This window comes from Mauremys reevesii, linkage group 10 (genome assembly GCF_016161935.1).
Source record: "Mauremys reevesii isolate NIE-2019 linkage group 10, ASM1616193v1, whole genome shotgun sequence".
NCBI classification, from domain to species: domain Eukaryota; kingdom Metazoa; phylum Chordata; order Testudines; family Geoemydidae; genus Mauremys; species Mauremys reevesii.
Window position 1 is genome coordinate 19,208,681 of NC_052632.1, and position 19,067 is coordinate 19,227,747.

The 19,067-nt window shown below is 42.2% G+C and overlaps 1 protein-coding gene across 1 annotated transcript in view; it reads left to right on the top strand.

Moving 5' to 3' along the window:
• Positions 1-11,975: 11,975 nt before the first annotated feature.
• Positions 11,976-19,067, top strand: part of LOC120373969 (NAD(P) transhydrogenase, mitochondrial-like) — a 72,006-nt gene continuing 64,914 nt past the window's right edge. The window contains exons 1-2 of the mRNA XM_039493083.1: positions 11,976-12,080; positions 15,973-16,169. Of these exons, the coding sequence (XP_039349017.1) occupies positions 16,031-16,169 (139 nt within the window). The 5' untranslated portion in view covers positions 11,976-12,080; positions 15,973-16,030. The remainder of the gene's footprint in view (positions 12,081-15,972; positions 16,170-19,067) is intronic.

Below are 19,067 nucleotides of genomic sequence, written 5' to 3' on the forward strand. Positions count from 1 at the left end.
AAGGTCAGCAAACTCGCACTCTAATAATCACCTAAATTTCACAGCTGAGAGGCTCTGTTATCAAGTGCAAAACTGGGCACAGTCAACCAGAATGCCTCAGCTAATCTTAGTCATCATCACAATGCACAGAGAGAGGGGCTTTCTCTCAGCTTGGACCGAAACCCTATTAGAAATTATTTGACTAATTTTTCCATCTGCCCTCCCTGAAGTCTATTAAAGTCACTGAAAAAAATAACAAACTTTCACCTCAGTCAATTTTGACTTTAAAAAAAAGTTTGCTGAAGTGGGACCTTAACCCATCTAAGTTACTCTTTTGAAGCATGTAGGCTGTTGATATTGGCTCCACTATTGACTGAGGAGATAGGTCAGTCTGCTGGAAAAGGCCAAACCAACCTCTCCTAACACCACGTAGAGGGTAGGGAGTAGCAGAGGAGCTTGAAGAGAAAGAAAAGATGTTGTCTCCCACACACCACAGCTCTCAATCCTGGAGCTGACCCTCTACCCTACTGGGGCTAGGTGTCCCCTCTGAATCCTTCCCACACCATCAGACATTGCTTATGGCACAAACAAGCTTCTGCCATCCCTGACTGTCATGCTGTTTGCTGGAATAGCTACCTTGTTATGTTTCTGTAACTTAACTTTTTTATGAGGCTAGATTATTGGCCTATCAGTCAAGCCCCAGTGTGGAGGAACAGTGGACTGGTTCAGTTCAGGTCAGACTGGTAGTTAAAACTCCTGCTGCAATAGTGCTTGGGGACATTGGAACACCCACGCCTTCCCATTGTGTCAAGGTGCAGTATCCAGGGATGTATCCCATAGTCTGTAAGAACTCATTTTCCCAATCTCATGAGATTGTCTGCTTGAAGAACATAAGAATGGCCATACTGGGTCAGACCACAGGTCCATCCAGCCCAGTATCCTGTCTGCCAATGCCAGGTGCCCAGAGGGTAATGATCAAGTGACCTCTCTCCTGCCATCCATCTCCACCCTCTGAGAAACAGAAGCTAGGGACACCATTCCTTACCCCTCCTGGCTAATAGCCATTAATGGACTTAACCTCCATGAATTTCTCTAGTTCTCTTTTAAACCCTGTTATAGTCCTCACCTTCACAACCTCCTCAGGCAAGGAGTTCCACTGGTTGACAGTGCATGGTATGAAGAAGAACTTCCTTTTATTTGTTTTAAACCTGCTGCCCATTAATTTCATTTGGTGGCTCCTAGTTCTTATATTATGGGAACAAGTAAATAACTTTTCCTTATTCACTTTCTCCACATCACTCATGATTTTATATACCTCTATCATATCCCCCTCTTAGTCTCCTCTTTTCCAAGCTGAAAAGTCCTAGCCTCTTTAATCTCTCCTCGTATGGGACCCATTCCAAACCCCTAATCATTTTAGTTGCCCTTCTCTGAACCTTTTCTAATGCCAGTATATCTTTTTTGAGATGAGGAGACCACATCTGTATTCAGTATTCAAGATGTGGCAATAAGATATTCTCCGTCTTCTTCTCTATCCCATTTTTAATGATTGATTCCTAACATCCTGTTTACTTTTTTGACTGCTGCTGCACACTGCGTGGACATCTTCAGAGAACTATCCACGATGATTCCAAGGTCTGTTTCCTGATTCGTTGTAGCTAAATTAGCCCCCATCATATTGTATGTATAGTTGGGGTTATTTTTTCCAGTGTGCATTACTTTACATTTATCCACATTGTATTTCATTTGCCATTTTGTTGCCCAATCACTTAGTTTTGTGAGATCTTTTTGAAGTTCTTCACAGTCTGCTTTGGTCTTAACTATCTTGAGCAGTTTAGTATCATCTGCAAAATTTGCCACCTCACTGTTTACCCCTTTCTCCAGATCATTTATGAATATGTTGAATAGGATTGGCCCTAGGACTGACCCTTGGGGAACACCACTAGTTACCCCTCTTCATTCTGAAAATTTACCATTTATTCCTACCCTTTGTTCCCTGTCTTTTAACCAGTTCTCAATCCATGAAAGGATCTTCCATCTTATCCCATGACAACTTAATTTACGTAAGAGCCTTTGGTGAGGGACCTTGTCAAAGGCTTTCTGGAAATCTAAGTACACTATATCCACTGGATCCCCCTTGTCCACATGTTTGTTGACCCCTTCAGAGAACTCTAATAGATTAGTAAGACATGATTTCCCTTTACAGAAACCATGTTGACTTTTGCCCAACAATTTATGTTCTTCTATGTGTCTGACAATTTTATTCTTTAAGATTGTTTCAACTAATTTGCCTGGTACTGACGTTAGACTTACCAGTCTGTAATTGCCAGGATCACCTCTAGAGCCCCTTTTAAATATTGGCGTTACATTAGCTATCTTCCAGTCATTGGGTACAGACGCTGACTTAAAGGACAGGTTTCAAACCATAGTTAATAGTTCCACAATTTCACATTTGAGTTCCTTCAGAACTCTTGGGTGAATGCCATCTAGTCCCAGTGACTTGTTACTGTTAACAGGGACAGCTCCAGGCCCCAGCATGCCAAGCGCGTGCTTGGGGCGGCAAGCCGCAGGGGGCGCTCTGCCGGCGCCGCAAGGGCGGCAGGCAGGCTGCCCTCGGTGGCGTGCCTGCGGAGGGTCCGCTAGTCCCACGGCTTCGGCGGACCTCCCGCAACCACAGGACCAACGGACCGTCCGCAGGCAAGCCGCGGAAGTTCATAAACTTAACAGTCAGGGGCAGCTCTAGGAATTTTGCCGCCCCAAGGCAAAATTCCTAGAGCTGCCCCTGACTGTTAAGTTTATGAATTAATTACAAAACCTCCTCTATTGACACTTCAATCTTTGACAATTCCTCAGATTTGTCACCTACAAAAGATGGCTCACGTTTGGGAATCTCCCTAACATCCTCAGCCATGAAGACTGAAGCAAAGAATCCATTTAGTTTCTCCGCAATGACTTTATCGTCCTTAAGTGCTCCTTTTGTATCTTGATTGTTCAGGGGCCCCACTGGTTGTTTAGAAGGCTTCCTGCTTCTGATGTACTTAAAAAACATTTTGTTGTTATCTTTTGAGTTTTTGGCTAGCCGTTCTTCAAACTCCTCTTTGGCTTTTCTTATTACATTTTTACACTTAATTTGGCAGTGCTTATGCTCCTTTCTATTTACCTCACTAGAATTTGACTTCCACTTTTTAAAAGATGCCTTTTTATCTCTCACTGCTTCTTTTACATGGTTGTTAAGCCACAGTGGCTCTTTTTTAGTTCTTTTACTGTGTTTTTAAATTTGGGGTATACATTTAAGTTGAGCCTCTATTATGGTGTCTTTGAAAAGTGTCCATGCAGCTTGCAGAGATTTCACTCTAGTCTGTGCCTTTTAATTTCTGTTTAACTAACCTCCTCATTTTTGCATAGTTCCCTTTCTAAAATTAAATGCCAGAAGCAGAAGAACACATTTTCCTCTAAACCCCATGGTATCCCTAGTCACCAGAGACAGATTGTGGGAGGCACCTCTTGCCCCTACTTGTTAAAAGGAATAGGAAAAATCCTTTCTCTTGGTTGCATTTTTGTGTTTGCGGCTAGATGGGGAAGAAAATCGTATCTCTGACATTAGACACTTTTAAGAGCAGGTTAGACAAATGCTTGTCAGGGATGATCTAGATAATACTTAGTCTTGCCTTGAGTGCAGGGGACTGGATTAGCTGACCTATCGAAGTCCCTTCCAGTGCAACAATTTTAGGATTCTATGATTAAATCCTGTCGTACTCTCCCTTTAGGGTCTCTGGAAAAGACTTCATGGAGAAGGATGTGTCAGTGAACTGGGGAATAATCTATTTCCCTATTCATGGTCAAATGTTGAAACTAACTTTCATGTAATCTCACTTGTCTTGTACATGCTTTTAAGAACATTATCTTGCCATCATCCCAGTCAGAAAACATATATTGTAGTTGTGTTTGATAATAAGATACAGTACAAAAGCCATATTATATAAATATTTTATCTAAGTTGTGTTTTATGTGCCTCATGTATCATGGAAAGTGTGGTGTTAATGTGGAATTGGAAAGGGACCCAAATGGAATGCTTTCCAACTATGAGTAAATTCTTATCCAGATCTGAATGTTGCAGTTCTAGTTCATTTCTGTAGGAAACTGTAGTTAGATTGTTGAGTACTGCTATGTGAATGTTATGAATAATGGCCCTAGATAGCATGCTAAGCCAGATGCTATACCACATTAATGAAGCCTAAAAGAGTCTTAGATGCCATAATGTTGCTCTAATACATTAAAATATAGGCTATATAGCAATATATATATATATATATATATATACTGGGGTTAGGATTTCACCCATATCCTATAGCAGCATTCCTTAAGTGGATGATTAAGACTCCACTAACTGCACCATTATAATATATAATTATAATGCTTATGTAGGGAGCTGAAGTGTGTTGTGGTTTTTAAAAAATATTGACTTTGGAAGGAATGAAAATATTTCAAGAAAGAGAGATCATGTAGAGAATACAATCTCAGAAATAATTGCATATATTAGATGAGATGATGAAAGTATACAAGTGACTGATTATAATACCAAAGTGTTAATTTCTTATTTTTGAGATCAGTCTGTCAGTCAGTAATTCTTTTTTTAAAAAATTGCTTCTCAGTCCTGAGAGGGAAAGCAGGAGTAAACATTTTACATATAACAGGTCTAATGAAATGCCTGTAGAGAATTCTGCATTTCCGTCTTGTGGGATGGTTCCAAAACAAATATCTGAATGGCATTTTCTTTCCAACAAAGAATATTTCTCAGTATCCATGCATTCTTTAGGTATAATAAATCCTGTATTTTGTCATAATTAGCTAAGAGAGATTATTTTCATTCAAGAGAGACCAAAAGATGCATTGGATAAAATGTAGCGATGCCCTAATGAATAATCCTTGCCCTTATAGTATAGTATTTGTACCTTTGCAATCTGCTTGCTCACAGCCATCAGGAAGAATATGCCTCGTGTTCCCTTCTGTTATAGGGCAGAGGTTTTGTTTTCTAATTCACTGCCTTAAATGCCATATTTTCTAGAATGGAGATGCTAAACGTCAGCATGTCTGACATATTATTTCAGATAAATGATGTTTATCAATCTGTTTTGGATTTGTAGGGGCCTGCACTGCAATGCTATAGTTCTTATCAATATGAAATTAATATCCTAAGGGAACTCTAAAAACTCATAACAGTAAAAAGACTTACTCTCTACACCTTACTGCCTGCCTGAAAGACTGTAAATCTACAATTTTCAGCTTCTAAGTCTGTTTTCAAGAGTTTAAAACCTAACAGAGTATTATCTTTTACAATTGGCATTTCCAACATAATCACTCTATTGCCAATTAGATTTATTTTTGTATCCAGAAACTGCAGTGTAGTGACTGTACTCTTCATCCAAAGCTCAGTATTGGGAGTCTGACTCCCTTAGTAGTCCATCTCCTGCTCAAGATGTCTAATAAAAGCACCATTCCGTTTTTAACTTCCAGAGATAAACGACGATCAATAATTTCTCCATGATGATAATCTCTTTTGCCAATCTCTAGTAATTGGTGCTAATCCCGTCTCAAAGTTCAGACACAAAGAAGATGGGGCCATGTTATTTATCTGCCAGTTAGGGAGTCAAAGATAGTGAAGTATCCATGGCCTGATCCCATACAGATCATAATCTAAATTCCTCCTGGCGTTTTTGAAGTCTGGTTAAACTTCACGCTCTAGTGCTTCTGTTGTCCACGTTTCAGAAGACATAAATAACTACCCAGATAAGTAACTTTGAGAAAATACATGCTTGTAAATTGCATTAAATCAAAAATTAAAGTCAAAGTCCTGGCACTCAGACTCAAGCTCTCAGTTAAAGTGCTGGATCATGTTGTTTTGAATATAAGGCCTGGTCTACACTGTGGGGGGGTTCGAACTAAGGTACGCAAGTTCAGCTACGCGAATAGCGTAGCTGAACTCGAAGTATCTTAGTTCGAACTACTTACCCGTCCTCACGCCGCGGGATCGAAGTCCGCGGCTCCCCCGTCGACTCCGCCACCACCGCGAATGGTGGTGGAGTTCCGGAGTCGACAGGAGCGCGTTCGGAGTTCGATATATCGCGTCTAGATGAGACGCGATATATCGAACTCCGAGAAGTCGATCGCTACCCGCTGACCCGGGCGGGTAGTATGGACGTACCCTTAGACTACATCAGTGGCTCTCAAACTTTTGTACTGGTGACCCCTTTCACATAGCAAGCCTCTGAGTGCAACCCCCATTATGAATTAAACACACTTTTTAATATATTTAGCACCATTATAAATGCTGGAAGCAAAGTGGGGTTTGGAGTGGAGGCTGACAGCTCGCGACCCCCCATGTAATAACCTCACGACCCCTTGAGGGGTCCCGACCCCCAGTTTGAGAAGCCCTGGACTACATATTTAACTACAAATCTCTGATCAGGTTGTGTACATTCTGTTATGGTATTTAATCTGATTCCAACTATTGGGGCTGTGTATGGACTTTCTGTCGGATTTGAGCACAGCTGTAGAATGTGACATACTGACAAGGGGCTTATATATTTGTTACTGTTTTCAGTCAGTGATAGGTTTCCTTATTCATTTATTATTTTCAATTTTAAAACAGCTTTTTTTAACCCTTGCTGCTGTATGAAATCTTAAAATTGCCTCCATAAAAAAAATCCATGGTAACAAATGTCCCTTGCCACCCAAAGCAGCTAGGTAGGATTGATGAAAGGCCAGCAATGTTTCAGACTCCAGAAAGAGAACTACATCTAGTGCGCCTCAGTCCACCACCAAAGCCAGCAATCTCAAAATACTTGCAAAGGAGGTGTTTTACTGCATTCCCTGAAAGTAGCCAAGTCTGGTCTCTGTAGGGTTACCAGATAGCAACTGTGAAAAGACGGGACTGTCCCTTTAAAAATCTCAGTTTGAGAAACAAATGACAATTAGCAGAATCTACCTCTCTTACTTGGGATTTTACAATGCCACCCATCACTATAGTATCCAAGTGTCTTCTATGAAAAATCAATAGCAATAGCGAAGTGCCTAGTGGATTTAATGGAGTTTCTAGAACTTCTCCCTTTTGGGGATAAAAAGTTTGCCTGGGGTTTGAATTTGGGGTTTTATATATTTTTTTAAAAAAATAAGTTCCTCTTTTTTCATCTCAAGGGGCTTATTGGGTAGCAGGGGGTGTCAGTGAATGTGAATGTCATTCTTCTGGTAGAGAGGCTTTGTTAAAGAGGAAGGTTTTGCAGTTTTCTAAGGACCTCAGGGTGAGAGGCACCTCAGGAACTGATGTTTCATAAACAACTGATCTGTCATCTTACCAGCCTTAGGTCAAAAAGCTGGGAGGCCACATTTAAGTCAGAGAGTGCAGTACACAGATAGTTGTATGGGACATTATTATTTATGCAGAAGGCCTGAATTAATCACTTGTATGCTGTAAAGCCAAATGATATTCTGCTGCTCAATACATTTATAATAAAATTGCTATGCTCTGAGCAGAACACATAAGGATGATTTGTGTTCTGCCCTTTGATCTGTTACATTGTTTGAATCTAGCCGTCTAAAAATTAGAGAAAGTTTTACGGCTTTCAGATTCATGTTGCTTACTTTGTTCTGTTTACAGCAATGCAATAAGGTTTACTGTGTTATTAAGGCAGTCATATAAAACATACATTTAGATTAATGCAATATGGACGCTTAAATAATTGTGAAGAAAAAATTATACTTAGTATTTGTAAAGTGCTACATGTAAAATACTAATAAAATGAGCCTTCCAATACCCCTCCACTTAACAGATGGGGAAGCGGAGATGTAGAAATTTTAGGGTCAACATTTTCCAAAGTATCCACTGATTTTTGATATCTCAGTTTGTGATGCGTTGGGCCTGATTTTCAGAAGTGCTGGTTATCCAATTCCAGGTTAAATCGATGGCAGCTGCAGGTGCCCATCAGCCTTCACTGATTGCTAATTTGCATCTTGTTTCCAATCTTCCATTTTGGGAAAGTTGCAGAGGAAGGTTGTAGCGTGGATATGGGGCAGAAACTGCAGTGGTGGCCTCCAGGCAACAGAGGAGGATAAAATGTCCATGCTGATTCTTTTAGCTCTATGAGCAGCTTTGGTACCACTGACCATGAGGTGGTTTTGACATGTGTGTGGTTCTGTGACAGGCTGTGTAAACACCGACACTGTGAAAGCCAAGAGGGAGTTAATTGATGGACCACACTGCTGTCCCTCCAGCTGCAACTAAGGGGCCAATTAACAGCAGCTGGCATAAACAGCTGCCGCTCAGACAGAGTAGGGCTGCTGCCAGACGGACTGAAAGTGGCCTCGGGCAGGGGCGGCTCTAGGAATTGCACCGCCCCAAGCAGGGCGGCACGCCGCGGGAGGCGCTCTGGCGGTCGCCAGTTCCGTGGCTCCGGTGGACCTCCTGCAGACGTGCCTGTGGAGGGTCCGCTTGTCCCGCGGCTCCGGTGGACCTCCCGCAGGCATGCCTGTGGATGCTCCACCAAAGCCGCGGGACTAGCGGACCCTCCGCAGGCATGCCTGCGGGAGGTCCACCGGAGCCGCCTGCCGCCCTCCCGTGGCACGCCGCCCCAAGCGTGCGCTTGGCGCGCTGGGGTCTGGAGCCGGCCCTGGCCTCGGAGAAGCACCACAGTAGCTGGCTGTGAAGAAGATGCCCCAGGAGACAGAACTCCAGAGCAGAAATAGTGGAGTCCAGAGCTTGGTGAGAGATTTGTACAAGTGACTGAAAGGTAGGAGTAGCTCAGGGAAACAGTGAAGGATTGTAAGGAGCAGTGCTTACCTGCCTAACATGGGGGGTCAATGGGCTGGAACCCAGAGGAGAGGATGGGCCTGGCCTGGCTTCCCCTATTCCTCCAGCAAGAGGGGAAACACAAGCCTCAACACTAGAAGAGGCAGAGAGACTGCCGAGCCCCAGGCGTGGCATAAAGGCCACTAGATGTTACCTGTTTCTTTTTTTACTTTTTTGTTTCCTAGGGAAGGGACTAAACTGAAAAGTGACCTGGCTGGAGTGCTAGGCCATGGAAACTGCAAACAGCTACAGCACCAGATGACAGACAACAGGGTGGTGAAGAACCCCTGCTACATCCTGTCCTAGCTGGAGGAGATGCTCTGGCAGTGAGTTCACCTTGAGACAAGTCCCTAACAAGGATGGATTAAATAGCTGTTCTCTTTCCATTGTGAGACATCCAGAAGGCACGTTAGGGCAATTTTAAATCTCTCTTAAGGGTGCTGTTTTGTGGGGTGTCACAGGGTTCTGTCCTCTTTCCCTGTTAAATGTGTATGGATGAGACCTCGCTTGCTAAAGCTCAATCACAGGAACATACTGGTAATGCTGATCGACTGAGGGAAGCAACCAGAAGAACAGGTGAAAAATGACCCCTTGGTTGAAGGAGCGAAGCTGCCATTTGTGATACAGTTCCCAATCTAGGCATCTTGTTAGACTCTATGATGTTCTGGATGCCTAAATAACAGATGTGGCCAATACCCCTTTAGAAATCCTCATAAAAACATCCAAGACATGAGAATTTTAATATAAATCAAAATGCACAAGTACTGCACAGACAGATTTACATTATTACATTTCAATACATTATTTGAGACAACATGGAAAAGGAATGCATTACATCATGACTGTTTTGGAAATTGATGTGTAAAGCGCACAGTTATTGCTTCTCTGTTTTTAACAGAGCTGTATCATCACCATAACCACAAGAAAGACAAACTGCTTGCAGCAATTTAGGATTTTCTGACATTACCATTGGCTATCGGGAGAACAGACTCTTTACATTAATAACATCTAGAAAGGGTCCCGTAACTATGGAATAGCAGGTCCTTTAGCATGTGAATGCTGTTGTGCTCAGACTTTAATTAAACTTACAAAATTGACTTGTTTATTTCCATACATATTGTGTACATCAGATCAAATTCCAGAAATGTGATTGTATAGTTTTATGCCGGATGTGGTTACACTTGTAATAATGTATTATTCATTTGTCCTTGGCAAAGTTTAAGAAGCTTTGACCAAATGTTAGAAAAGAAAAAAAATCTGAAGTTTTATCCCATGGACCAAGATTTCCATTTCCACTATGAACCAGACTGGATTTTATCATTTCTCTTCCATGAAGGGCTATGTTCCCATCTTCTGTAAAGATCAGTGCCTTCAAGAATTGTTTTTTTCTATTTTAGAATCATGTTGTCCATGCACAGTAACCCTAATGCAGACGTAATGTTTTCTAATGCAGTTGTTTCCCCATAATGTCAATATTCTGTTTTCTCCTGGCTGTTTAAAATGTAGCCCCAGGCCTTATTTTACTGCACATTATTCAAACTGTGCTCTGGAAAGCAGAATCACTAATTTCTTTGTGGGCTTTCCTATGACACTCAGCATTATAGTATCTGAGAGCTTCACAAATATTAATGATTTTATATTCACAACATCCTGGTGAGATGATGGGGATATTATTATCCCAATTTTACAAATGGGGAACTGAGACACAAAGATATTAAGGCCCAAAGTGTCCAGTAATTTTGGGTTCCCAATTTGAGATGCCTTAGGCCTGATTTTTCAGAGAACTGAGCAGTTTATACCACTCCATCTCTTCAGAGCACAGTTCCTTTTGACCCGAGTTGCAATTGTGCATGTACAGCACCGGATGTAATGCAAATCAAACACCAGGTGTCTCAGATTGGGCACCTAGAAAATGGGGAACACATTGGGTAGGGAAGGGAATTCTGGGAATGTCATGAGCGTCCTGCTCCTGATTGACTCATCACCACATTTAGATGAATGATTTTAGAATTCTGTGCAGGAGTCTAGTGTTCACAAAAGCGAGAGAACAGCAGCTCTGGCATTCTGGGGTATTTCACTAATCCTTTAAACTGCTCAGCAAACGAAAATAAACAGGCTCAGGAAATCTAGCAGCAGAGGTGAGGGGGCAATACTAGTTAGAAGGAGGGATAACTCAGTGTGGAAATGTGGGGCAGTGCTAAGTCAGGAAGAGTAAGCAGGAAGTACTAGAGGTTGAGCGCAGAGGACTAATTATTGCTTTGGATGAACTTGGTCTATAACCCCTATGTAATGTGCAATAATTGCATAAAATAACTCTTGCTGCATGAGGCCCAAATGAATTCAGGAATAGCCCAGGGGTGAAGCTTGTTTTTCTCCCAGAGATGGACGCATTTCCCTTGATGAGGGAAGTGATCTCTTTGTATAGTTTGTAATCAGTATGTCATGTTTTGAGTGCTAGGAGAACTTTGCTGGCATGTTGCTGCCCTTATAAAAACACAGGAATGTTCTGTAAAAATGGTACAAAACATTATATCGGCTGGAAGAACCTCAAAGCCCTCACAACATCTATTGCAAAAGAAAATGTCGGTGTGATTGGCGATTAAAGTAGTGTGAAACAAGAGGAAGAGCTTTTCCTGCCACTGCTAAGGAGGGTTTCTATGGGGAGAAGCTCTGCTCCGCCAAGCCAGGGAAAGGAGAGGGAGCTTCACTTCCACTGCCCCTTACTGTAACCCCAGGTCTGATTGCGTCTTACAGGTTGACTCTCTGTTGAACAAAAGGAAAAGAGGCAAGACAGACAAAGCGAAACAACAGCTACAAGCCAACATCATGGTGGCAGAGCAGCGAGCTCACAAAACAATGTCTTTATTTTCCCAGCGAGTTAGGTCCTGGGGCAGAGGGACCATTGCTACTGCCCCCTACTGGGCTTACCAGGACAGTGCTATGGGGCTGGGTGCTAGGTTAGTTATTGCAGGTTGAAGTCTACAACTGTTGCAGGGAGGTTTGCAAATGTCAGGGCTATAGGCAGGCTGCCAGGAACCCCCCCTGTGTGTTTTGCTGTGAGAGTCTTCATGTTGCCAGTGCCAAATTTAACATGCCTTCAGATCACATGGTGCCTATTTATAGACCGTACAAATGTACTTGTGCCCACAGCCAGTGAGCTGCTGGTGTGAAGGTCACTGACTGACTGTCAGCTTCCCTCGTGGCCTGTCCTTTGCATCTCATGGGGGGCAGAGCTCACTCCTAAGGACACCAATCTCAGGTTAGTCTTACCTTAGTCTTCCTCTTCTTTCTTCAGCATGTCCCACTTGCCTTTCCAGGCTCTGCTATTATCACTGGCAACTCTTTTTTCATGGGGGAAAAGGGTCTTACCCCTGCTGGTGCCCTTCTTCAAAGGCCAGGACTGCTGTGTCAGTGCGAATGAGATTTTAAGTGTCTCCCTCAAATACACAGCAAAATCCTTCAGCCCAAGAGCAGGATGTGTCTGTCTGTCTTTAAAACTACTCCCTAAATGGAGGAATCCCCTTCCCAGTGAGTGAGATGTGGCAAGGCTGCCCTACCTTTCAAAATCAGGGGTCACACTACAATCTACTAGGGCATGAATATAAGGTTTCTACACACTGGGCCTGTGTCGGATCCAAGTTATGCTGGTGCAAATCAGGAGAACCATCACTGAAATGAACGGTGCAAACCTGCAGTAAAGGAAATCATGATCAGGCCTTGTAAACTAATCCGAGATGGGCTTATAAATCTCCCACAGACCTTAAGGCTGCAACAGAACAGTTGTGGGAGACCTTTGGGTTTTTTTTCATGTAAGGATGTTAATATCCAGGAACTGCAGATATCAGCATTCTGCTGAAAATGTAAACATAAAATAGGTAACTAACTCTACCACATCAAGCAGCTTGGTGTTAAACAGATAACATTTGGAAAAGCTTTGCCCAAACTTTCAGAGCAATCAGGCTGTATTTCCTTCAGCCATATGAATCAGTGTTGTCTGGTTATCGTGCTATTGTAGGGGAGGGTAAATCCAAAATCTATAGTTGAATTTGACTGAACATTAATATTTTTACTTTTGTCATGCAGAGCTGAATGTAGGTAATATGTGGGTATGAAATGTGTTGTGTGCCAAATCTGAGTTTTGCAGATTCTTACTAGGTCAGTAGTTCCCCATCCCTACAGGGGTGAAGCACGAAGAGGCCTGTCAGTGCAGGATTTGTCCCTTATCTATAAACAGTTGGATTCTTTTGTTTGGTTGTTTTTTGTGATTATTATTATTAATAACAATAATTATTATTATTATTTATTTATTTGTACCTGGAAAAGGAGAAATAGGTCTTTGTTCTGATTGTCTGAGCAACTTTATTTCCAGGATAAATAAGTAGGAAATAGAAATTCTGTTAGTTTGGTAGATTAATATAGTCAGAGATTCAACATGGGTCAAGAGGTCTGATGTAAAGGGATGGGAGCCAGGAAACCTGTTTTCTAATCCCTGCTTTAGTGCTGTCTCTCTTTGTGGCCTTATCCGAAGTATCTTAGCATCTCTGCCTCAGTGAGCCCACATGTAAAATGGACATAATGCTTACTGCAGAAGTGTTGTGAGTACTAACCAGTTAATGTTTATTATAGTGCTTTGAAAATGTAGAGCTCTGTATAAGCACTAAGCAGAGGTTGGCCCAAGATATAAAATTGAGATGCCAATTTATATTTCCCGTGTGTTCAGCTCAAAGATTTTGATTTGTAAATCTTGAAATAAATAATGTATTGTGCTGGTTTATGGAATCAGTGTTATAGCTGCTAATTGTAATGTCTTTTTGCTTGTTTAGTGACCTCAGAAGAAGGATATTGTGAAAAAATAAGCTTTAATACATGATTTATGTATAATTTAACACAAACCAAATTTTGGAACCATATATTTTGATAATGAACTACACTTAGTCTATGACATATGTATATAGCTCTCCACACAGTTAAGCCACCTTTGGAAAATAGATTTGCCTAATGGTATGTGTGTGTATGTACTAATGGTCCAGCATAATGCAGTTATCGTTTAAGGAGTTGCTAAATTTTTAACTCTGAATTTTCAGGGTGGTGGGTGTGGGTTATGTGGTTAATTAATCTTAACAATTAACATTATTTTCCCATGTAATTGCATACAGAATGTGCTAGTGGTACAAGAAGTAGTAATTACTGTACAGTAACCACTACTTTCAATATTTTTTTCATTACTGAAAGCTGCTGGCCTGCATTATGGACTAATGTCCTGTACAATTTAATTTAATTTAATTTAATTTCAGCCTGACTGAACTCTGTAAACCACTGGAGAAACAGAAGCATATAATGGAAACACATCCATATCCCATTCTTAACAGCATTAAAGATCAGCACTGAAAGACACAAGGCCCTTCACTTCCCTGCACCCTGTTGAAGTGGAATGAAAAAGGGCCTGTGGGGGAGATTGGGGGGCGGGGGAGGGGGGGGCGGAATGTTTCTCTAAAGCTATTGTCCAATAAGAAGAAAAGGGACTGAAATTCTTTAGAAACTAGTGCTATGTTTTGGGATGCATTGACTAGATTGCTTGCTGGTTGAGAGTGATTATTCTGGAGCTGGAGTAAGAAAGGTAAAGCTTGGTGCATTTACTCACATGTCAATCTAGTGTAGATGTCTAAAGTAAAGCCACAATTCAGATGGGGGAGCTGTGATGGAATGGTGTTCTTCCTTTTTTTTCCATCCCCAGAGAATTCAGTGTTGCTAACTCTAGCAATTTTACTGTAAGTTGCACAATATTTGTTCTTTTCCTTAAAGCCTCAGCTCCAGGAGTCATGTAAATACATGAGAATCTCAGTATTTATTTAAAAAGAGGTTCTAACCCTCATGGCTGCAGACAAAAGCTTGAAAATGTGACATGCAAGGGCCCCAAACCAGTAGGCAAATAAAAGGAACCCAAAATGTATTATTCTGAAAAAAAAACTTGTGATTTTTTTTTCAGGTCAATCTCATGATTTTGGGGCTGACTCGTGATTTTTTGATTGCTTGGGGTTGGCCAGCAATGCTCTCTCATACCTTCAATGAAGGAAAGCATCCTCCCCATAATCTCTCATCCAGAGATCTGGGGTCAGGTTCAAGGGTGAGACTGGGATGGAGCATTTGGGACAGAGAACATAGAATATTGAATGTTATGTTGTAGTGATTAGGAATTCTGGGATTGCAGGGGTGTGCTGTGAGTTTCTAGCAACGTACCACCAACTGCACTTCCTATTTTGAACCTGACTTTTTCCCCCCCTCTAAGTCTGCCCAGCATAGAATTCTAATGACACCTACAAATCTTACTGTTTGCAGTAACTGTGTACCTGGGGTTTGTTTTCCTTTCTGACAGCTACCAAATGAAGTAAAACAAAGCCAAGATATTTGCTTTTAAACTGATTAAAACGACCCAGATAAAAATGTCAGTGTAAGACTGATGAACATGTGTGGTGTAAATATATGACGTGTACCATGTGCAGCCATGATGTCAGTAGACTGGTGTTTGGAGGCAAATGAGTTTTAAAGAGACCGCAGTGATCTATGGACTGTGCAGCAAGGACCCTTTGCCAGCTATGTCCTAACTTCTATTATTGAGATTTTTATTTTCATGTAGTGCTATGAGGTATGAGTATGGAACTCATTGTTTCACTTCACTATTATGTCTCTCAGAAATTCAATCAGGGAGCAGTCCTCAATGAAAAGCAGAAACTTCTTTAGTATGAGCAGGTTGTTCCTTTGCACATACCAGTCTGGTGGTGTAAGATTTTTTTTTTTGAGTAGTCTGAGTAAACTCCTGTTGGAAATAAAGTAGTTATACTGGATTGCGGAATTAAAAGTCAGGACAATCTAGTGCAAGCTTTTGCCCAATTTGTTTGTAATTTTGAACGTAGCTCAAGTCTGGCTGGGTCAGTGACCTGGCAGAGTGCCTAGGCAAGTCATCAGCTTTCAATTCCACATGCATCACCTGATGCAAAGGCCTTATACTTAGTCATTCTACAGTAATATTAAAGGAATATTGCTGAGTTTTCTTCTTGCCCCTAACATGGGGTGACCTTTTAAACATAAAACTATACCGATTTGAGCCAGGTTAATCAAGCAACTTGGTTTCAATACGGCTTTTATATCTACAGGGCAACTGGACCAACATCAAGGGCACAGAGGAGCGTTCTGTCCCCAGGATTGGCTGGGATGGCTGGTCTAGTGCGATGCATCACCAGTTGCTCAGTGCCCTTGCTTCACAGTATAAATTCTAGGACACTGCAGCCAGCAACCGGACAACGTTCTTTTAGAACTTTCCAAATCTTATGGAATCAACAGACAGCAAAAGGTACAATATGTATTTGATTTGACTGTATGTAAATACTGTAGTTTTATTTTCAAATGGATCATAATGTTGTGGAGGCTTATTTCCTGTTACAGAGGTCATCTGGAGGTCAGTGTCACGTATAACAGAAAAATCTCTACAAGCATTAAACTTTGAGTCAATGTTCACATACTCCACGTGGTTAATTAGATAATTTAATTTCTTTGTGGTTTTTATAAAACCAATTATTTGCATTTGTAAAAATACACTATATTTCATTCACTCAGATGTTGAACTGGCCCTTAATTTGAAAAGAGGTTGCTCTATTTTTTTATTAATAGAAATATACAGGGTCAGCTCTGACCTCAGCTACATTGACATACACCAGTATGAAAGGGAGAAGAATTTCATCTATTATGAGGCAGAAGTAAGTTTAGGCTGAAAAGCTCACTGAGCTTCAGAACCAGGGGCGGCTCTAGGAATTTCGCCGCCCCAAGCACGGCGGCATGCCGCGGGGGGCACTCTGGTAGTCACCGGTCCCGCGGCTCCGGTGGACCTCCTGCAGACGTGCCTGCGGAGGGTTTGCTGGTCCCGCGGCTCCGGTGGACCTCCTGCAGACGTGCCTGCGGAGGGTCCGCTGGTCCCGCGGCTCCGGTGGACCTCCCACAGGCATGCCTGCGGATGCTCCACTGGAGCCCCGGGACCAGCAGACCCTCCATAGGCACGCCTGCGGGAGGTCCACCGGAGCCACGGGACCAGCGGACCCTCTGCAGGCACACCTGCAGGAGGTCCACCGGAGCCGCCTGCCGCCCTCCCGGTGACAGGCAGAGCGCTCCCCGCGGCATGCCGCCCCAAGCACGCACTTGGCGTGCTGGGGCCTGGAGCCAGCCCTGTTCAGAATGTTTTTTAAAATTGTGGAAATTCAGACATCTACTGCCAATACTGTAGTTAAGTGACCACTGTTCAGAATAATATTTGGGTTAATTTTTGAACTCACTGGACTTCCAATGACTTGCTCAGTGAAGATTTTCTAAGTTATCTCTGGCCAGTTGCCAGGTACTGTTATTGCTAAAAATGATGTAAAGGAGCCAGCAGGTAATATTCCTATTGCACAGGACTCAGTAAACATGGCCGTAGAGTGAAAGACTCACTGTTGACAAAGGACTAAATCCTGCTCCCAGGGATAAAACTTCACTGCTGTCAATGCCACAGGATCAAGGCCTGAACAATAATTTAAAAAAACCTTTTTATAAATATCTGTAGCGGACAGTTGCGGGGGAGGTGGGGAGAAGGAATGTGCACCCGTGTGTGTGTGTGTGTGTGTGTGTGTGTGTGTAGGCGTGTGTAGGCTCCATGTTTGTATTTGTACACCTCCATTTGTATGTATATTTTCCCACAGGCACTTTGAGTTCCTCAGGAGCCTGGAACAGTGAGAGGGTTGGTCTTTTAACAGGACTCTAGTTCCTGGATGGTCGAGAAAGTGAGGCATTTTACCATTTCCAATGTTCTTCAGGCCCAGAAGAGGGAAAAGCCAGTAAAGAAATCATACACACCAGTATTGAGAGATTCTGGTTTATTTGGCTTTATTCAAATACCAGGATTTATACAGATTCCTTCAGAAATCAAATTCACGGTCCTAATGATAAGATTATGAAATTAATTTCCAGCATGTTCATTATAATAAAAGACTTGATTAGAATGTACTGAACAGGTAACAGAGAAAGGGTGAATCCTTTCTAGTGAGATCCTTGCAACGATTTGGTTTAAGCAACTGGTTTAACAGTGTTAACCATCTAGTAATCTAGGGCTATTGTTACATTGCTTTGTAGCAGGCAAGCTGGTGTGTATTTATTTTACGATATGTCAGGGAAAATTTACCAAATGCTGATCTATTTCCAGAAATGGTGAGGCAACTCTTGATGCCTCAGTGCTACCAAAAAGTGAACCACAACTGGAATGCTAAAGAACTGGACTAATAGACACGTAACAGGACAGGAAATATTAACTTCCTGCCTGTCATCGAACAGTCACTACTTTCTTCTTGACTCAAGAAGATTAGGGTTCTCATGGGAATCATAGATTCTTGGATCTTGTGTGTGGTGGTGTGAGTTAATACAGGAGGTATTTATGTGTGTTGCTACTAATGTGGCTGGGTCAGATCACCTCATCCAATGGAAATACCTGACAGAAAAGGTATAGGTGGAGGAAACATTTCCCTCAAATTATTCGGTTAGGGGCCCTGTTGACCACATTTGAACCATGTTTCCTGACATCCCCTTCCTGCCCAAGGTCTACCATCAAGAGGGTTATCTAGTTTGGAGGGGCTGTGAGGCTATGTTCCCTCTTTCTGGAAGGAAGAAGGTGCATCCCCCATTCACAACTCACTGACCTATGCACATGCTATCTCCTCGCCAACGCTGGCCACATGAAGAACCATCCATGTAGTTTCGAGGAGGTAGATGGTGCCAGAGAGGTGTAGGAGATCCCTGACCTGTACTTGTGTAAAGTAGACAGCAGAAATACCATACAGAGTTCACCTGTACTATGTACCATTTTAGTTGTTTTCCTCTATGATTTTATTTTCATAGAATCATAGAAATGTAGGGCTGGAAAGTACTTTGAGAGGTCATCAAGTCCAGGCCCCGGTACTGAGGCAGGACCAAGTAAACCTAGGCCATCTCTGACAGGTGTTTGTCCAACCTGTTCTTAAAAACTTCTAACAGTGGGGATTCTACAACCTTTCTTCGAAGCCTATTCCAGATCTTAACTACCATTATAGTTAGAAAGTTTTTCCTAATAATATCTTACTTAAATCTCCGCTGATGCAGATTAAGCCCAATACTGTCTGCCCTACCTTCAGGGACCATGGAGAACAATTGATCCCTGTCCTCTTTTTATAATAGCCCTTAACATATTTGAAGC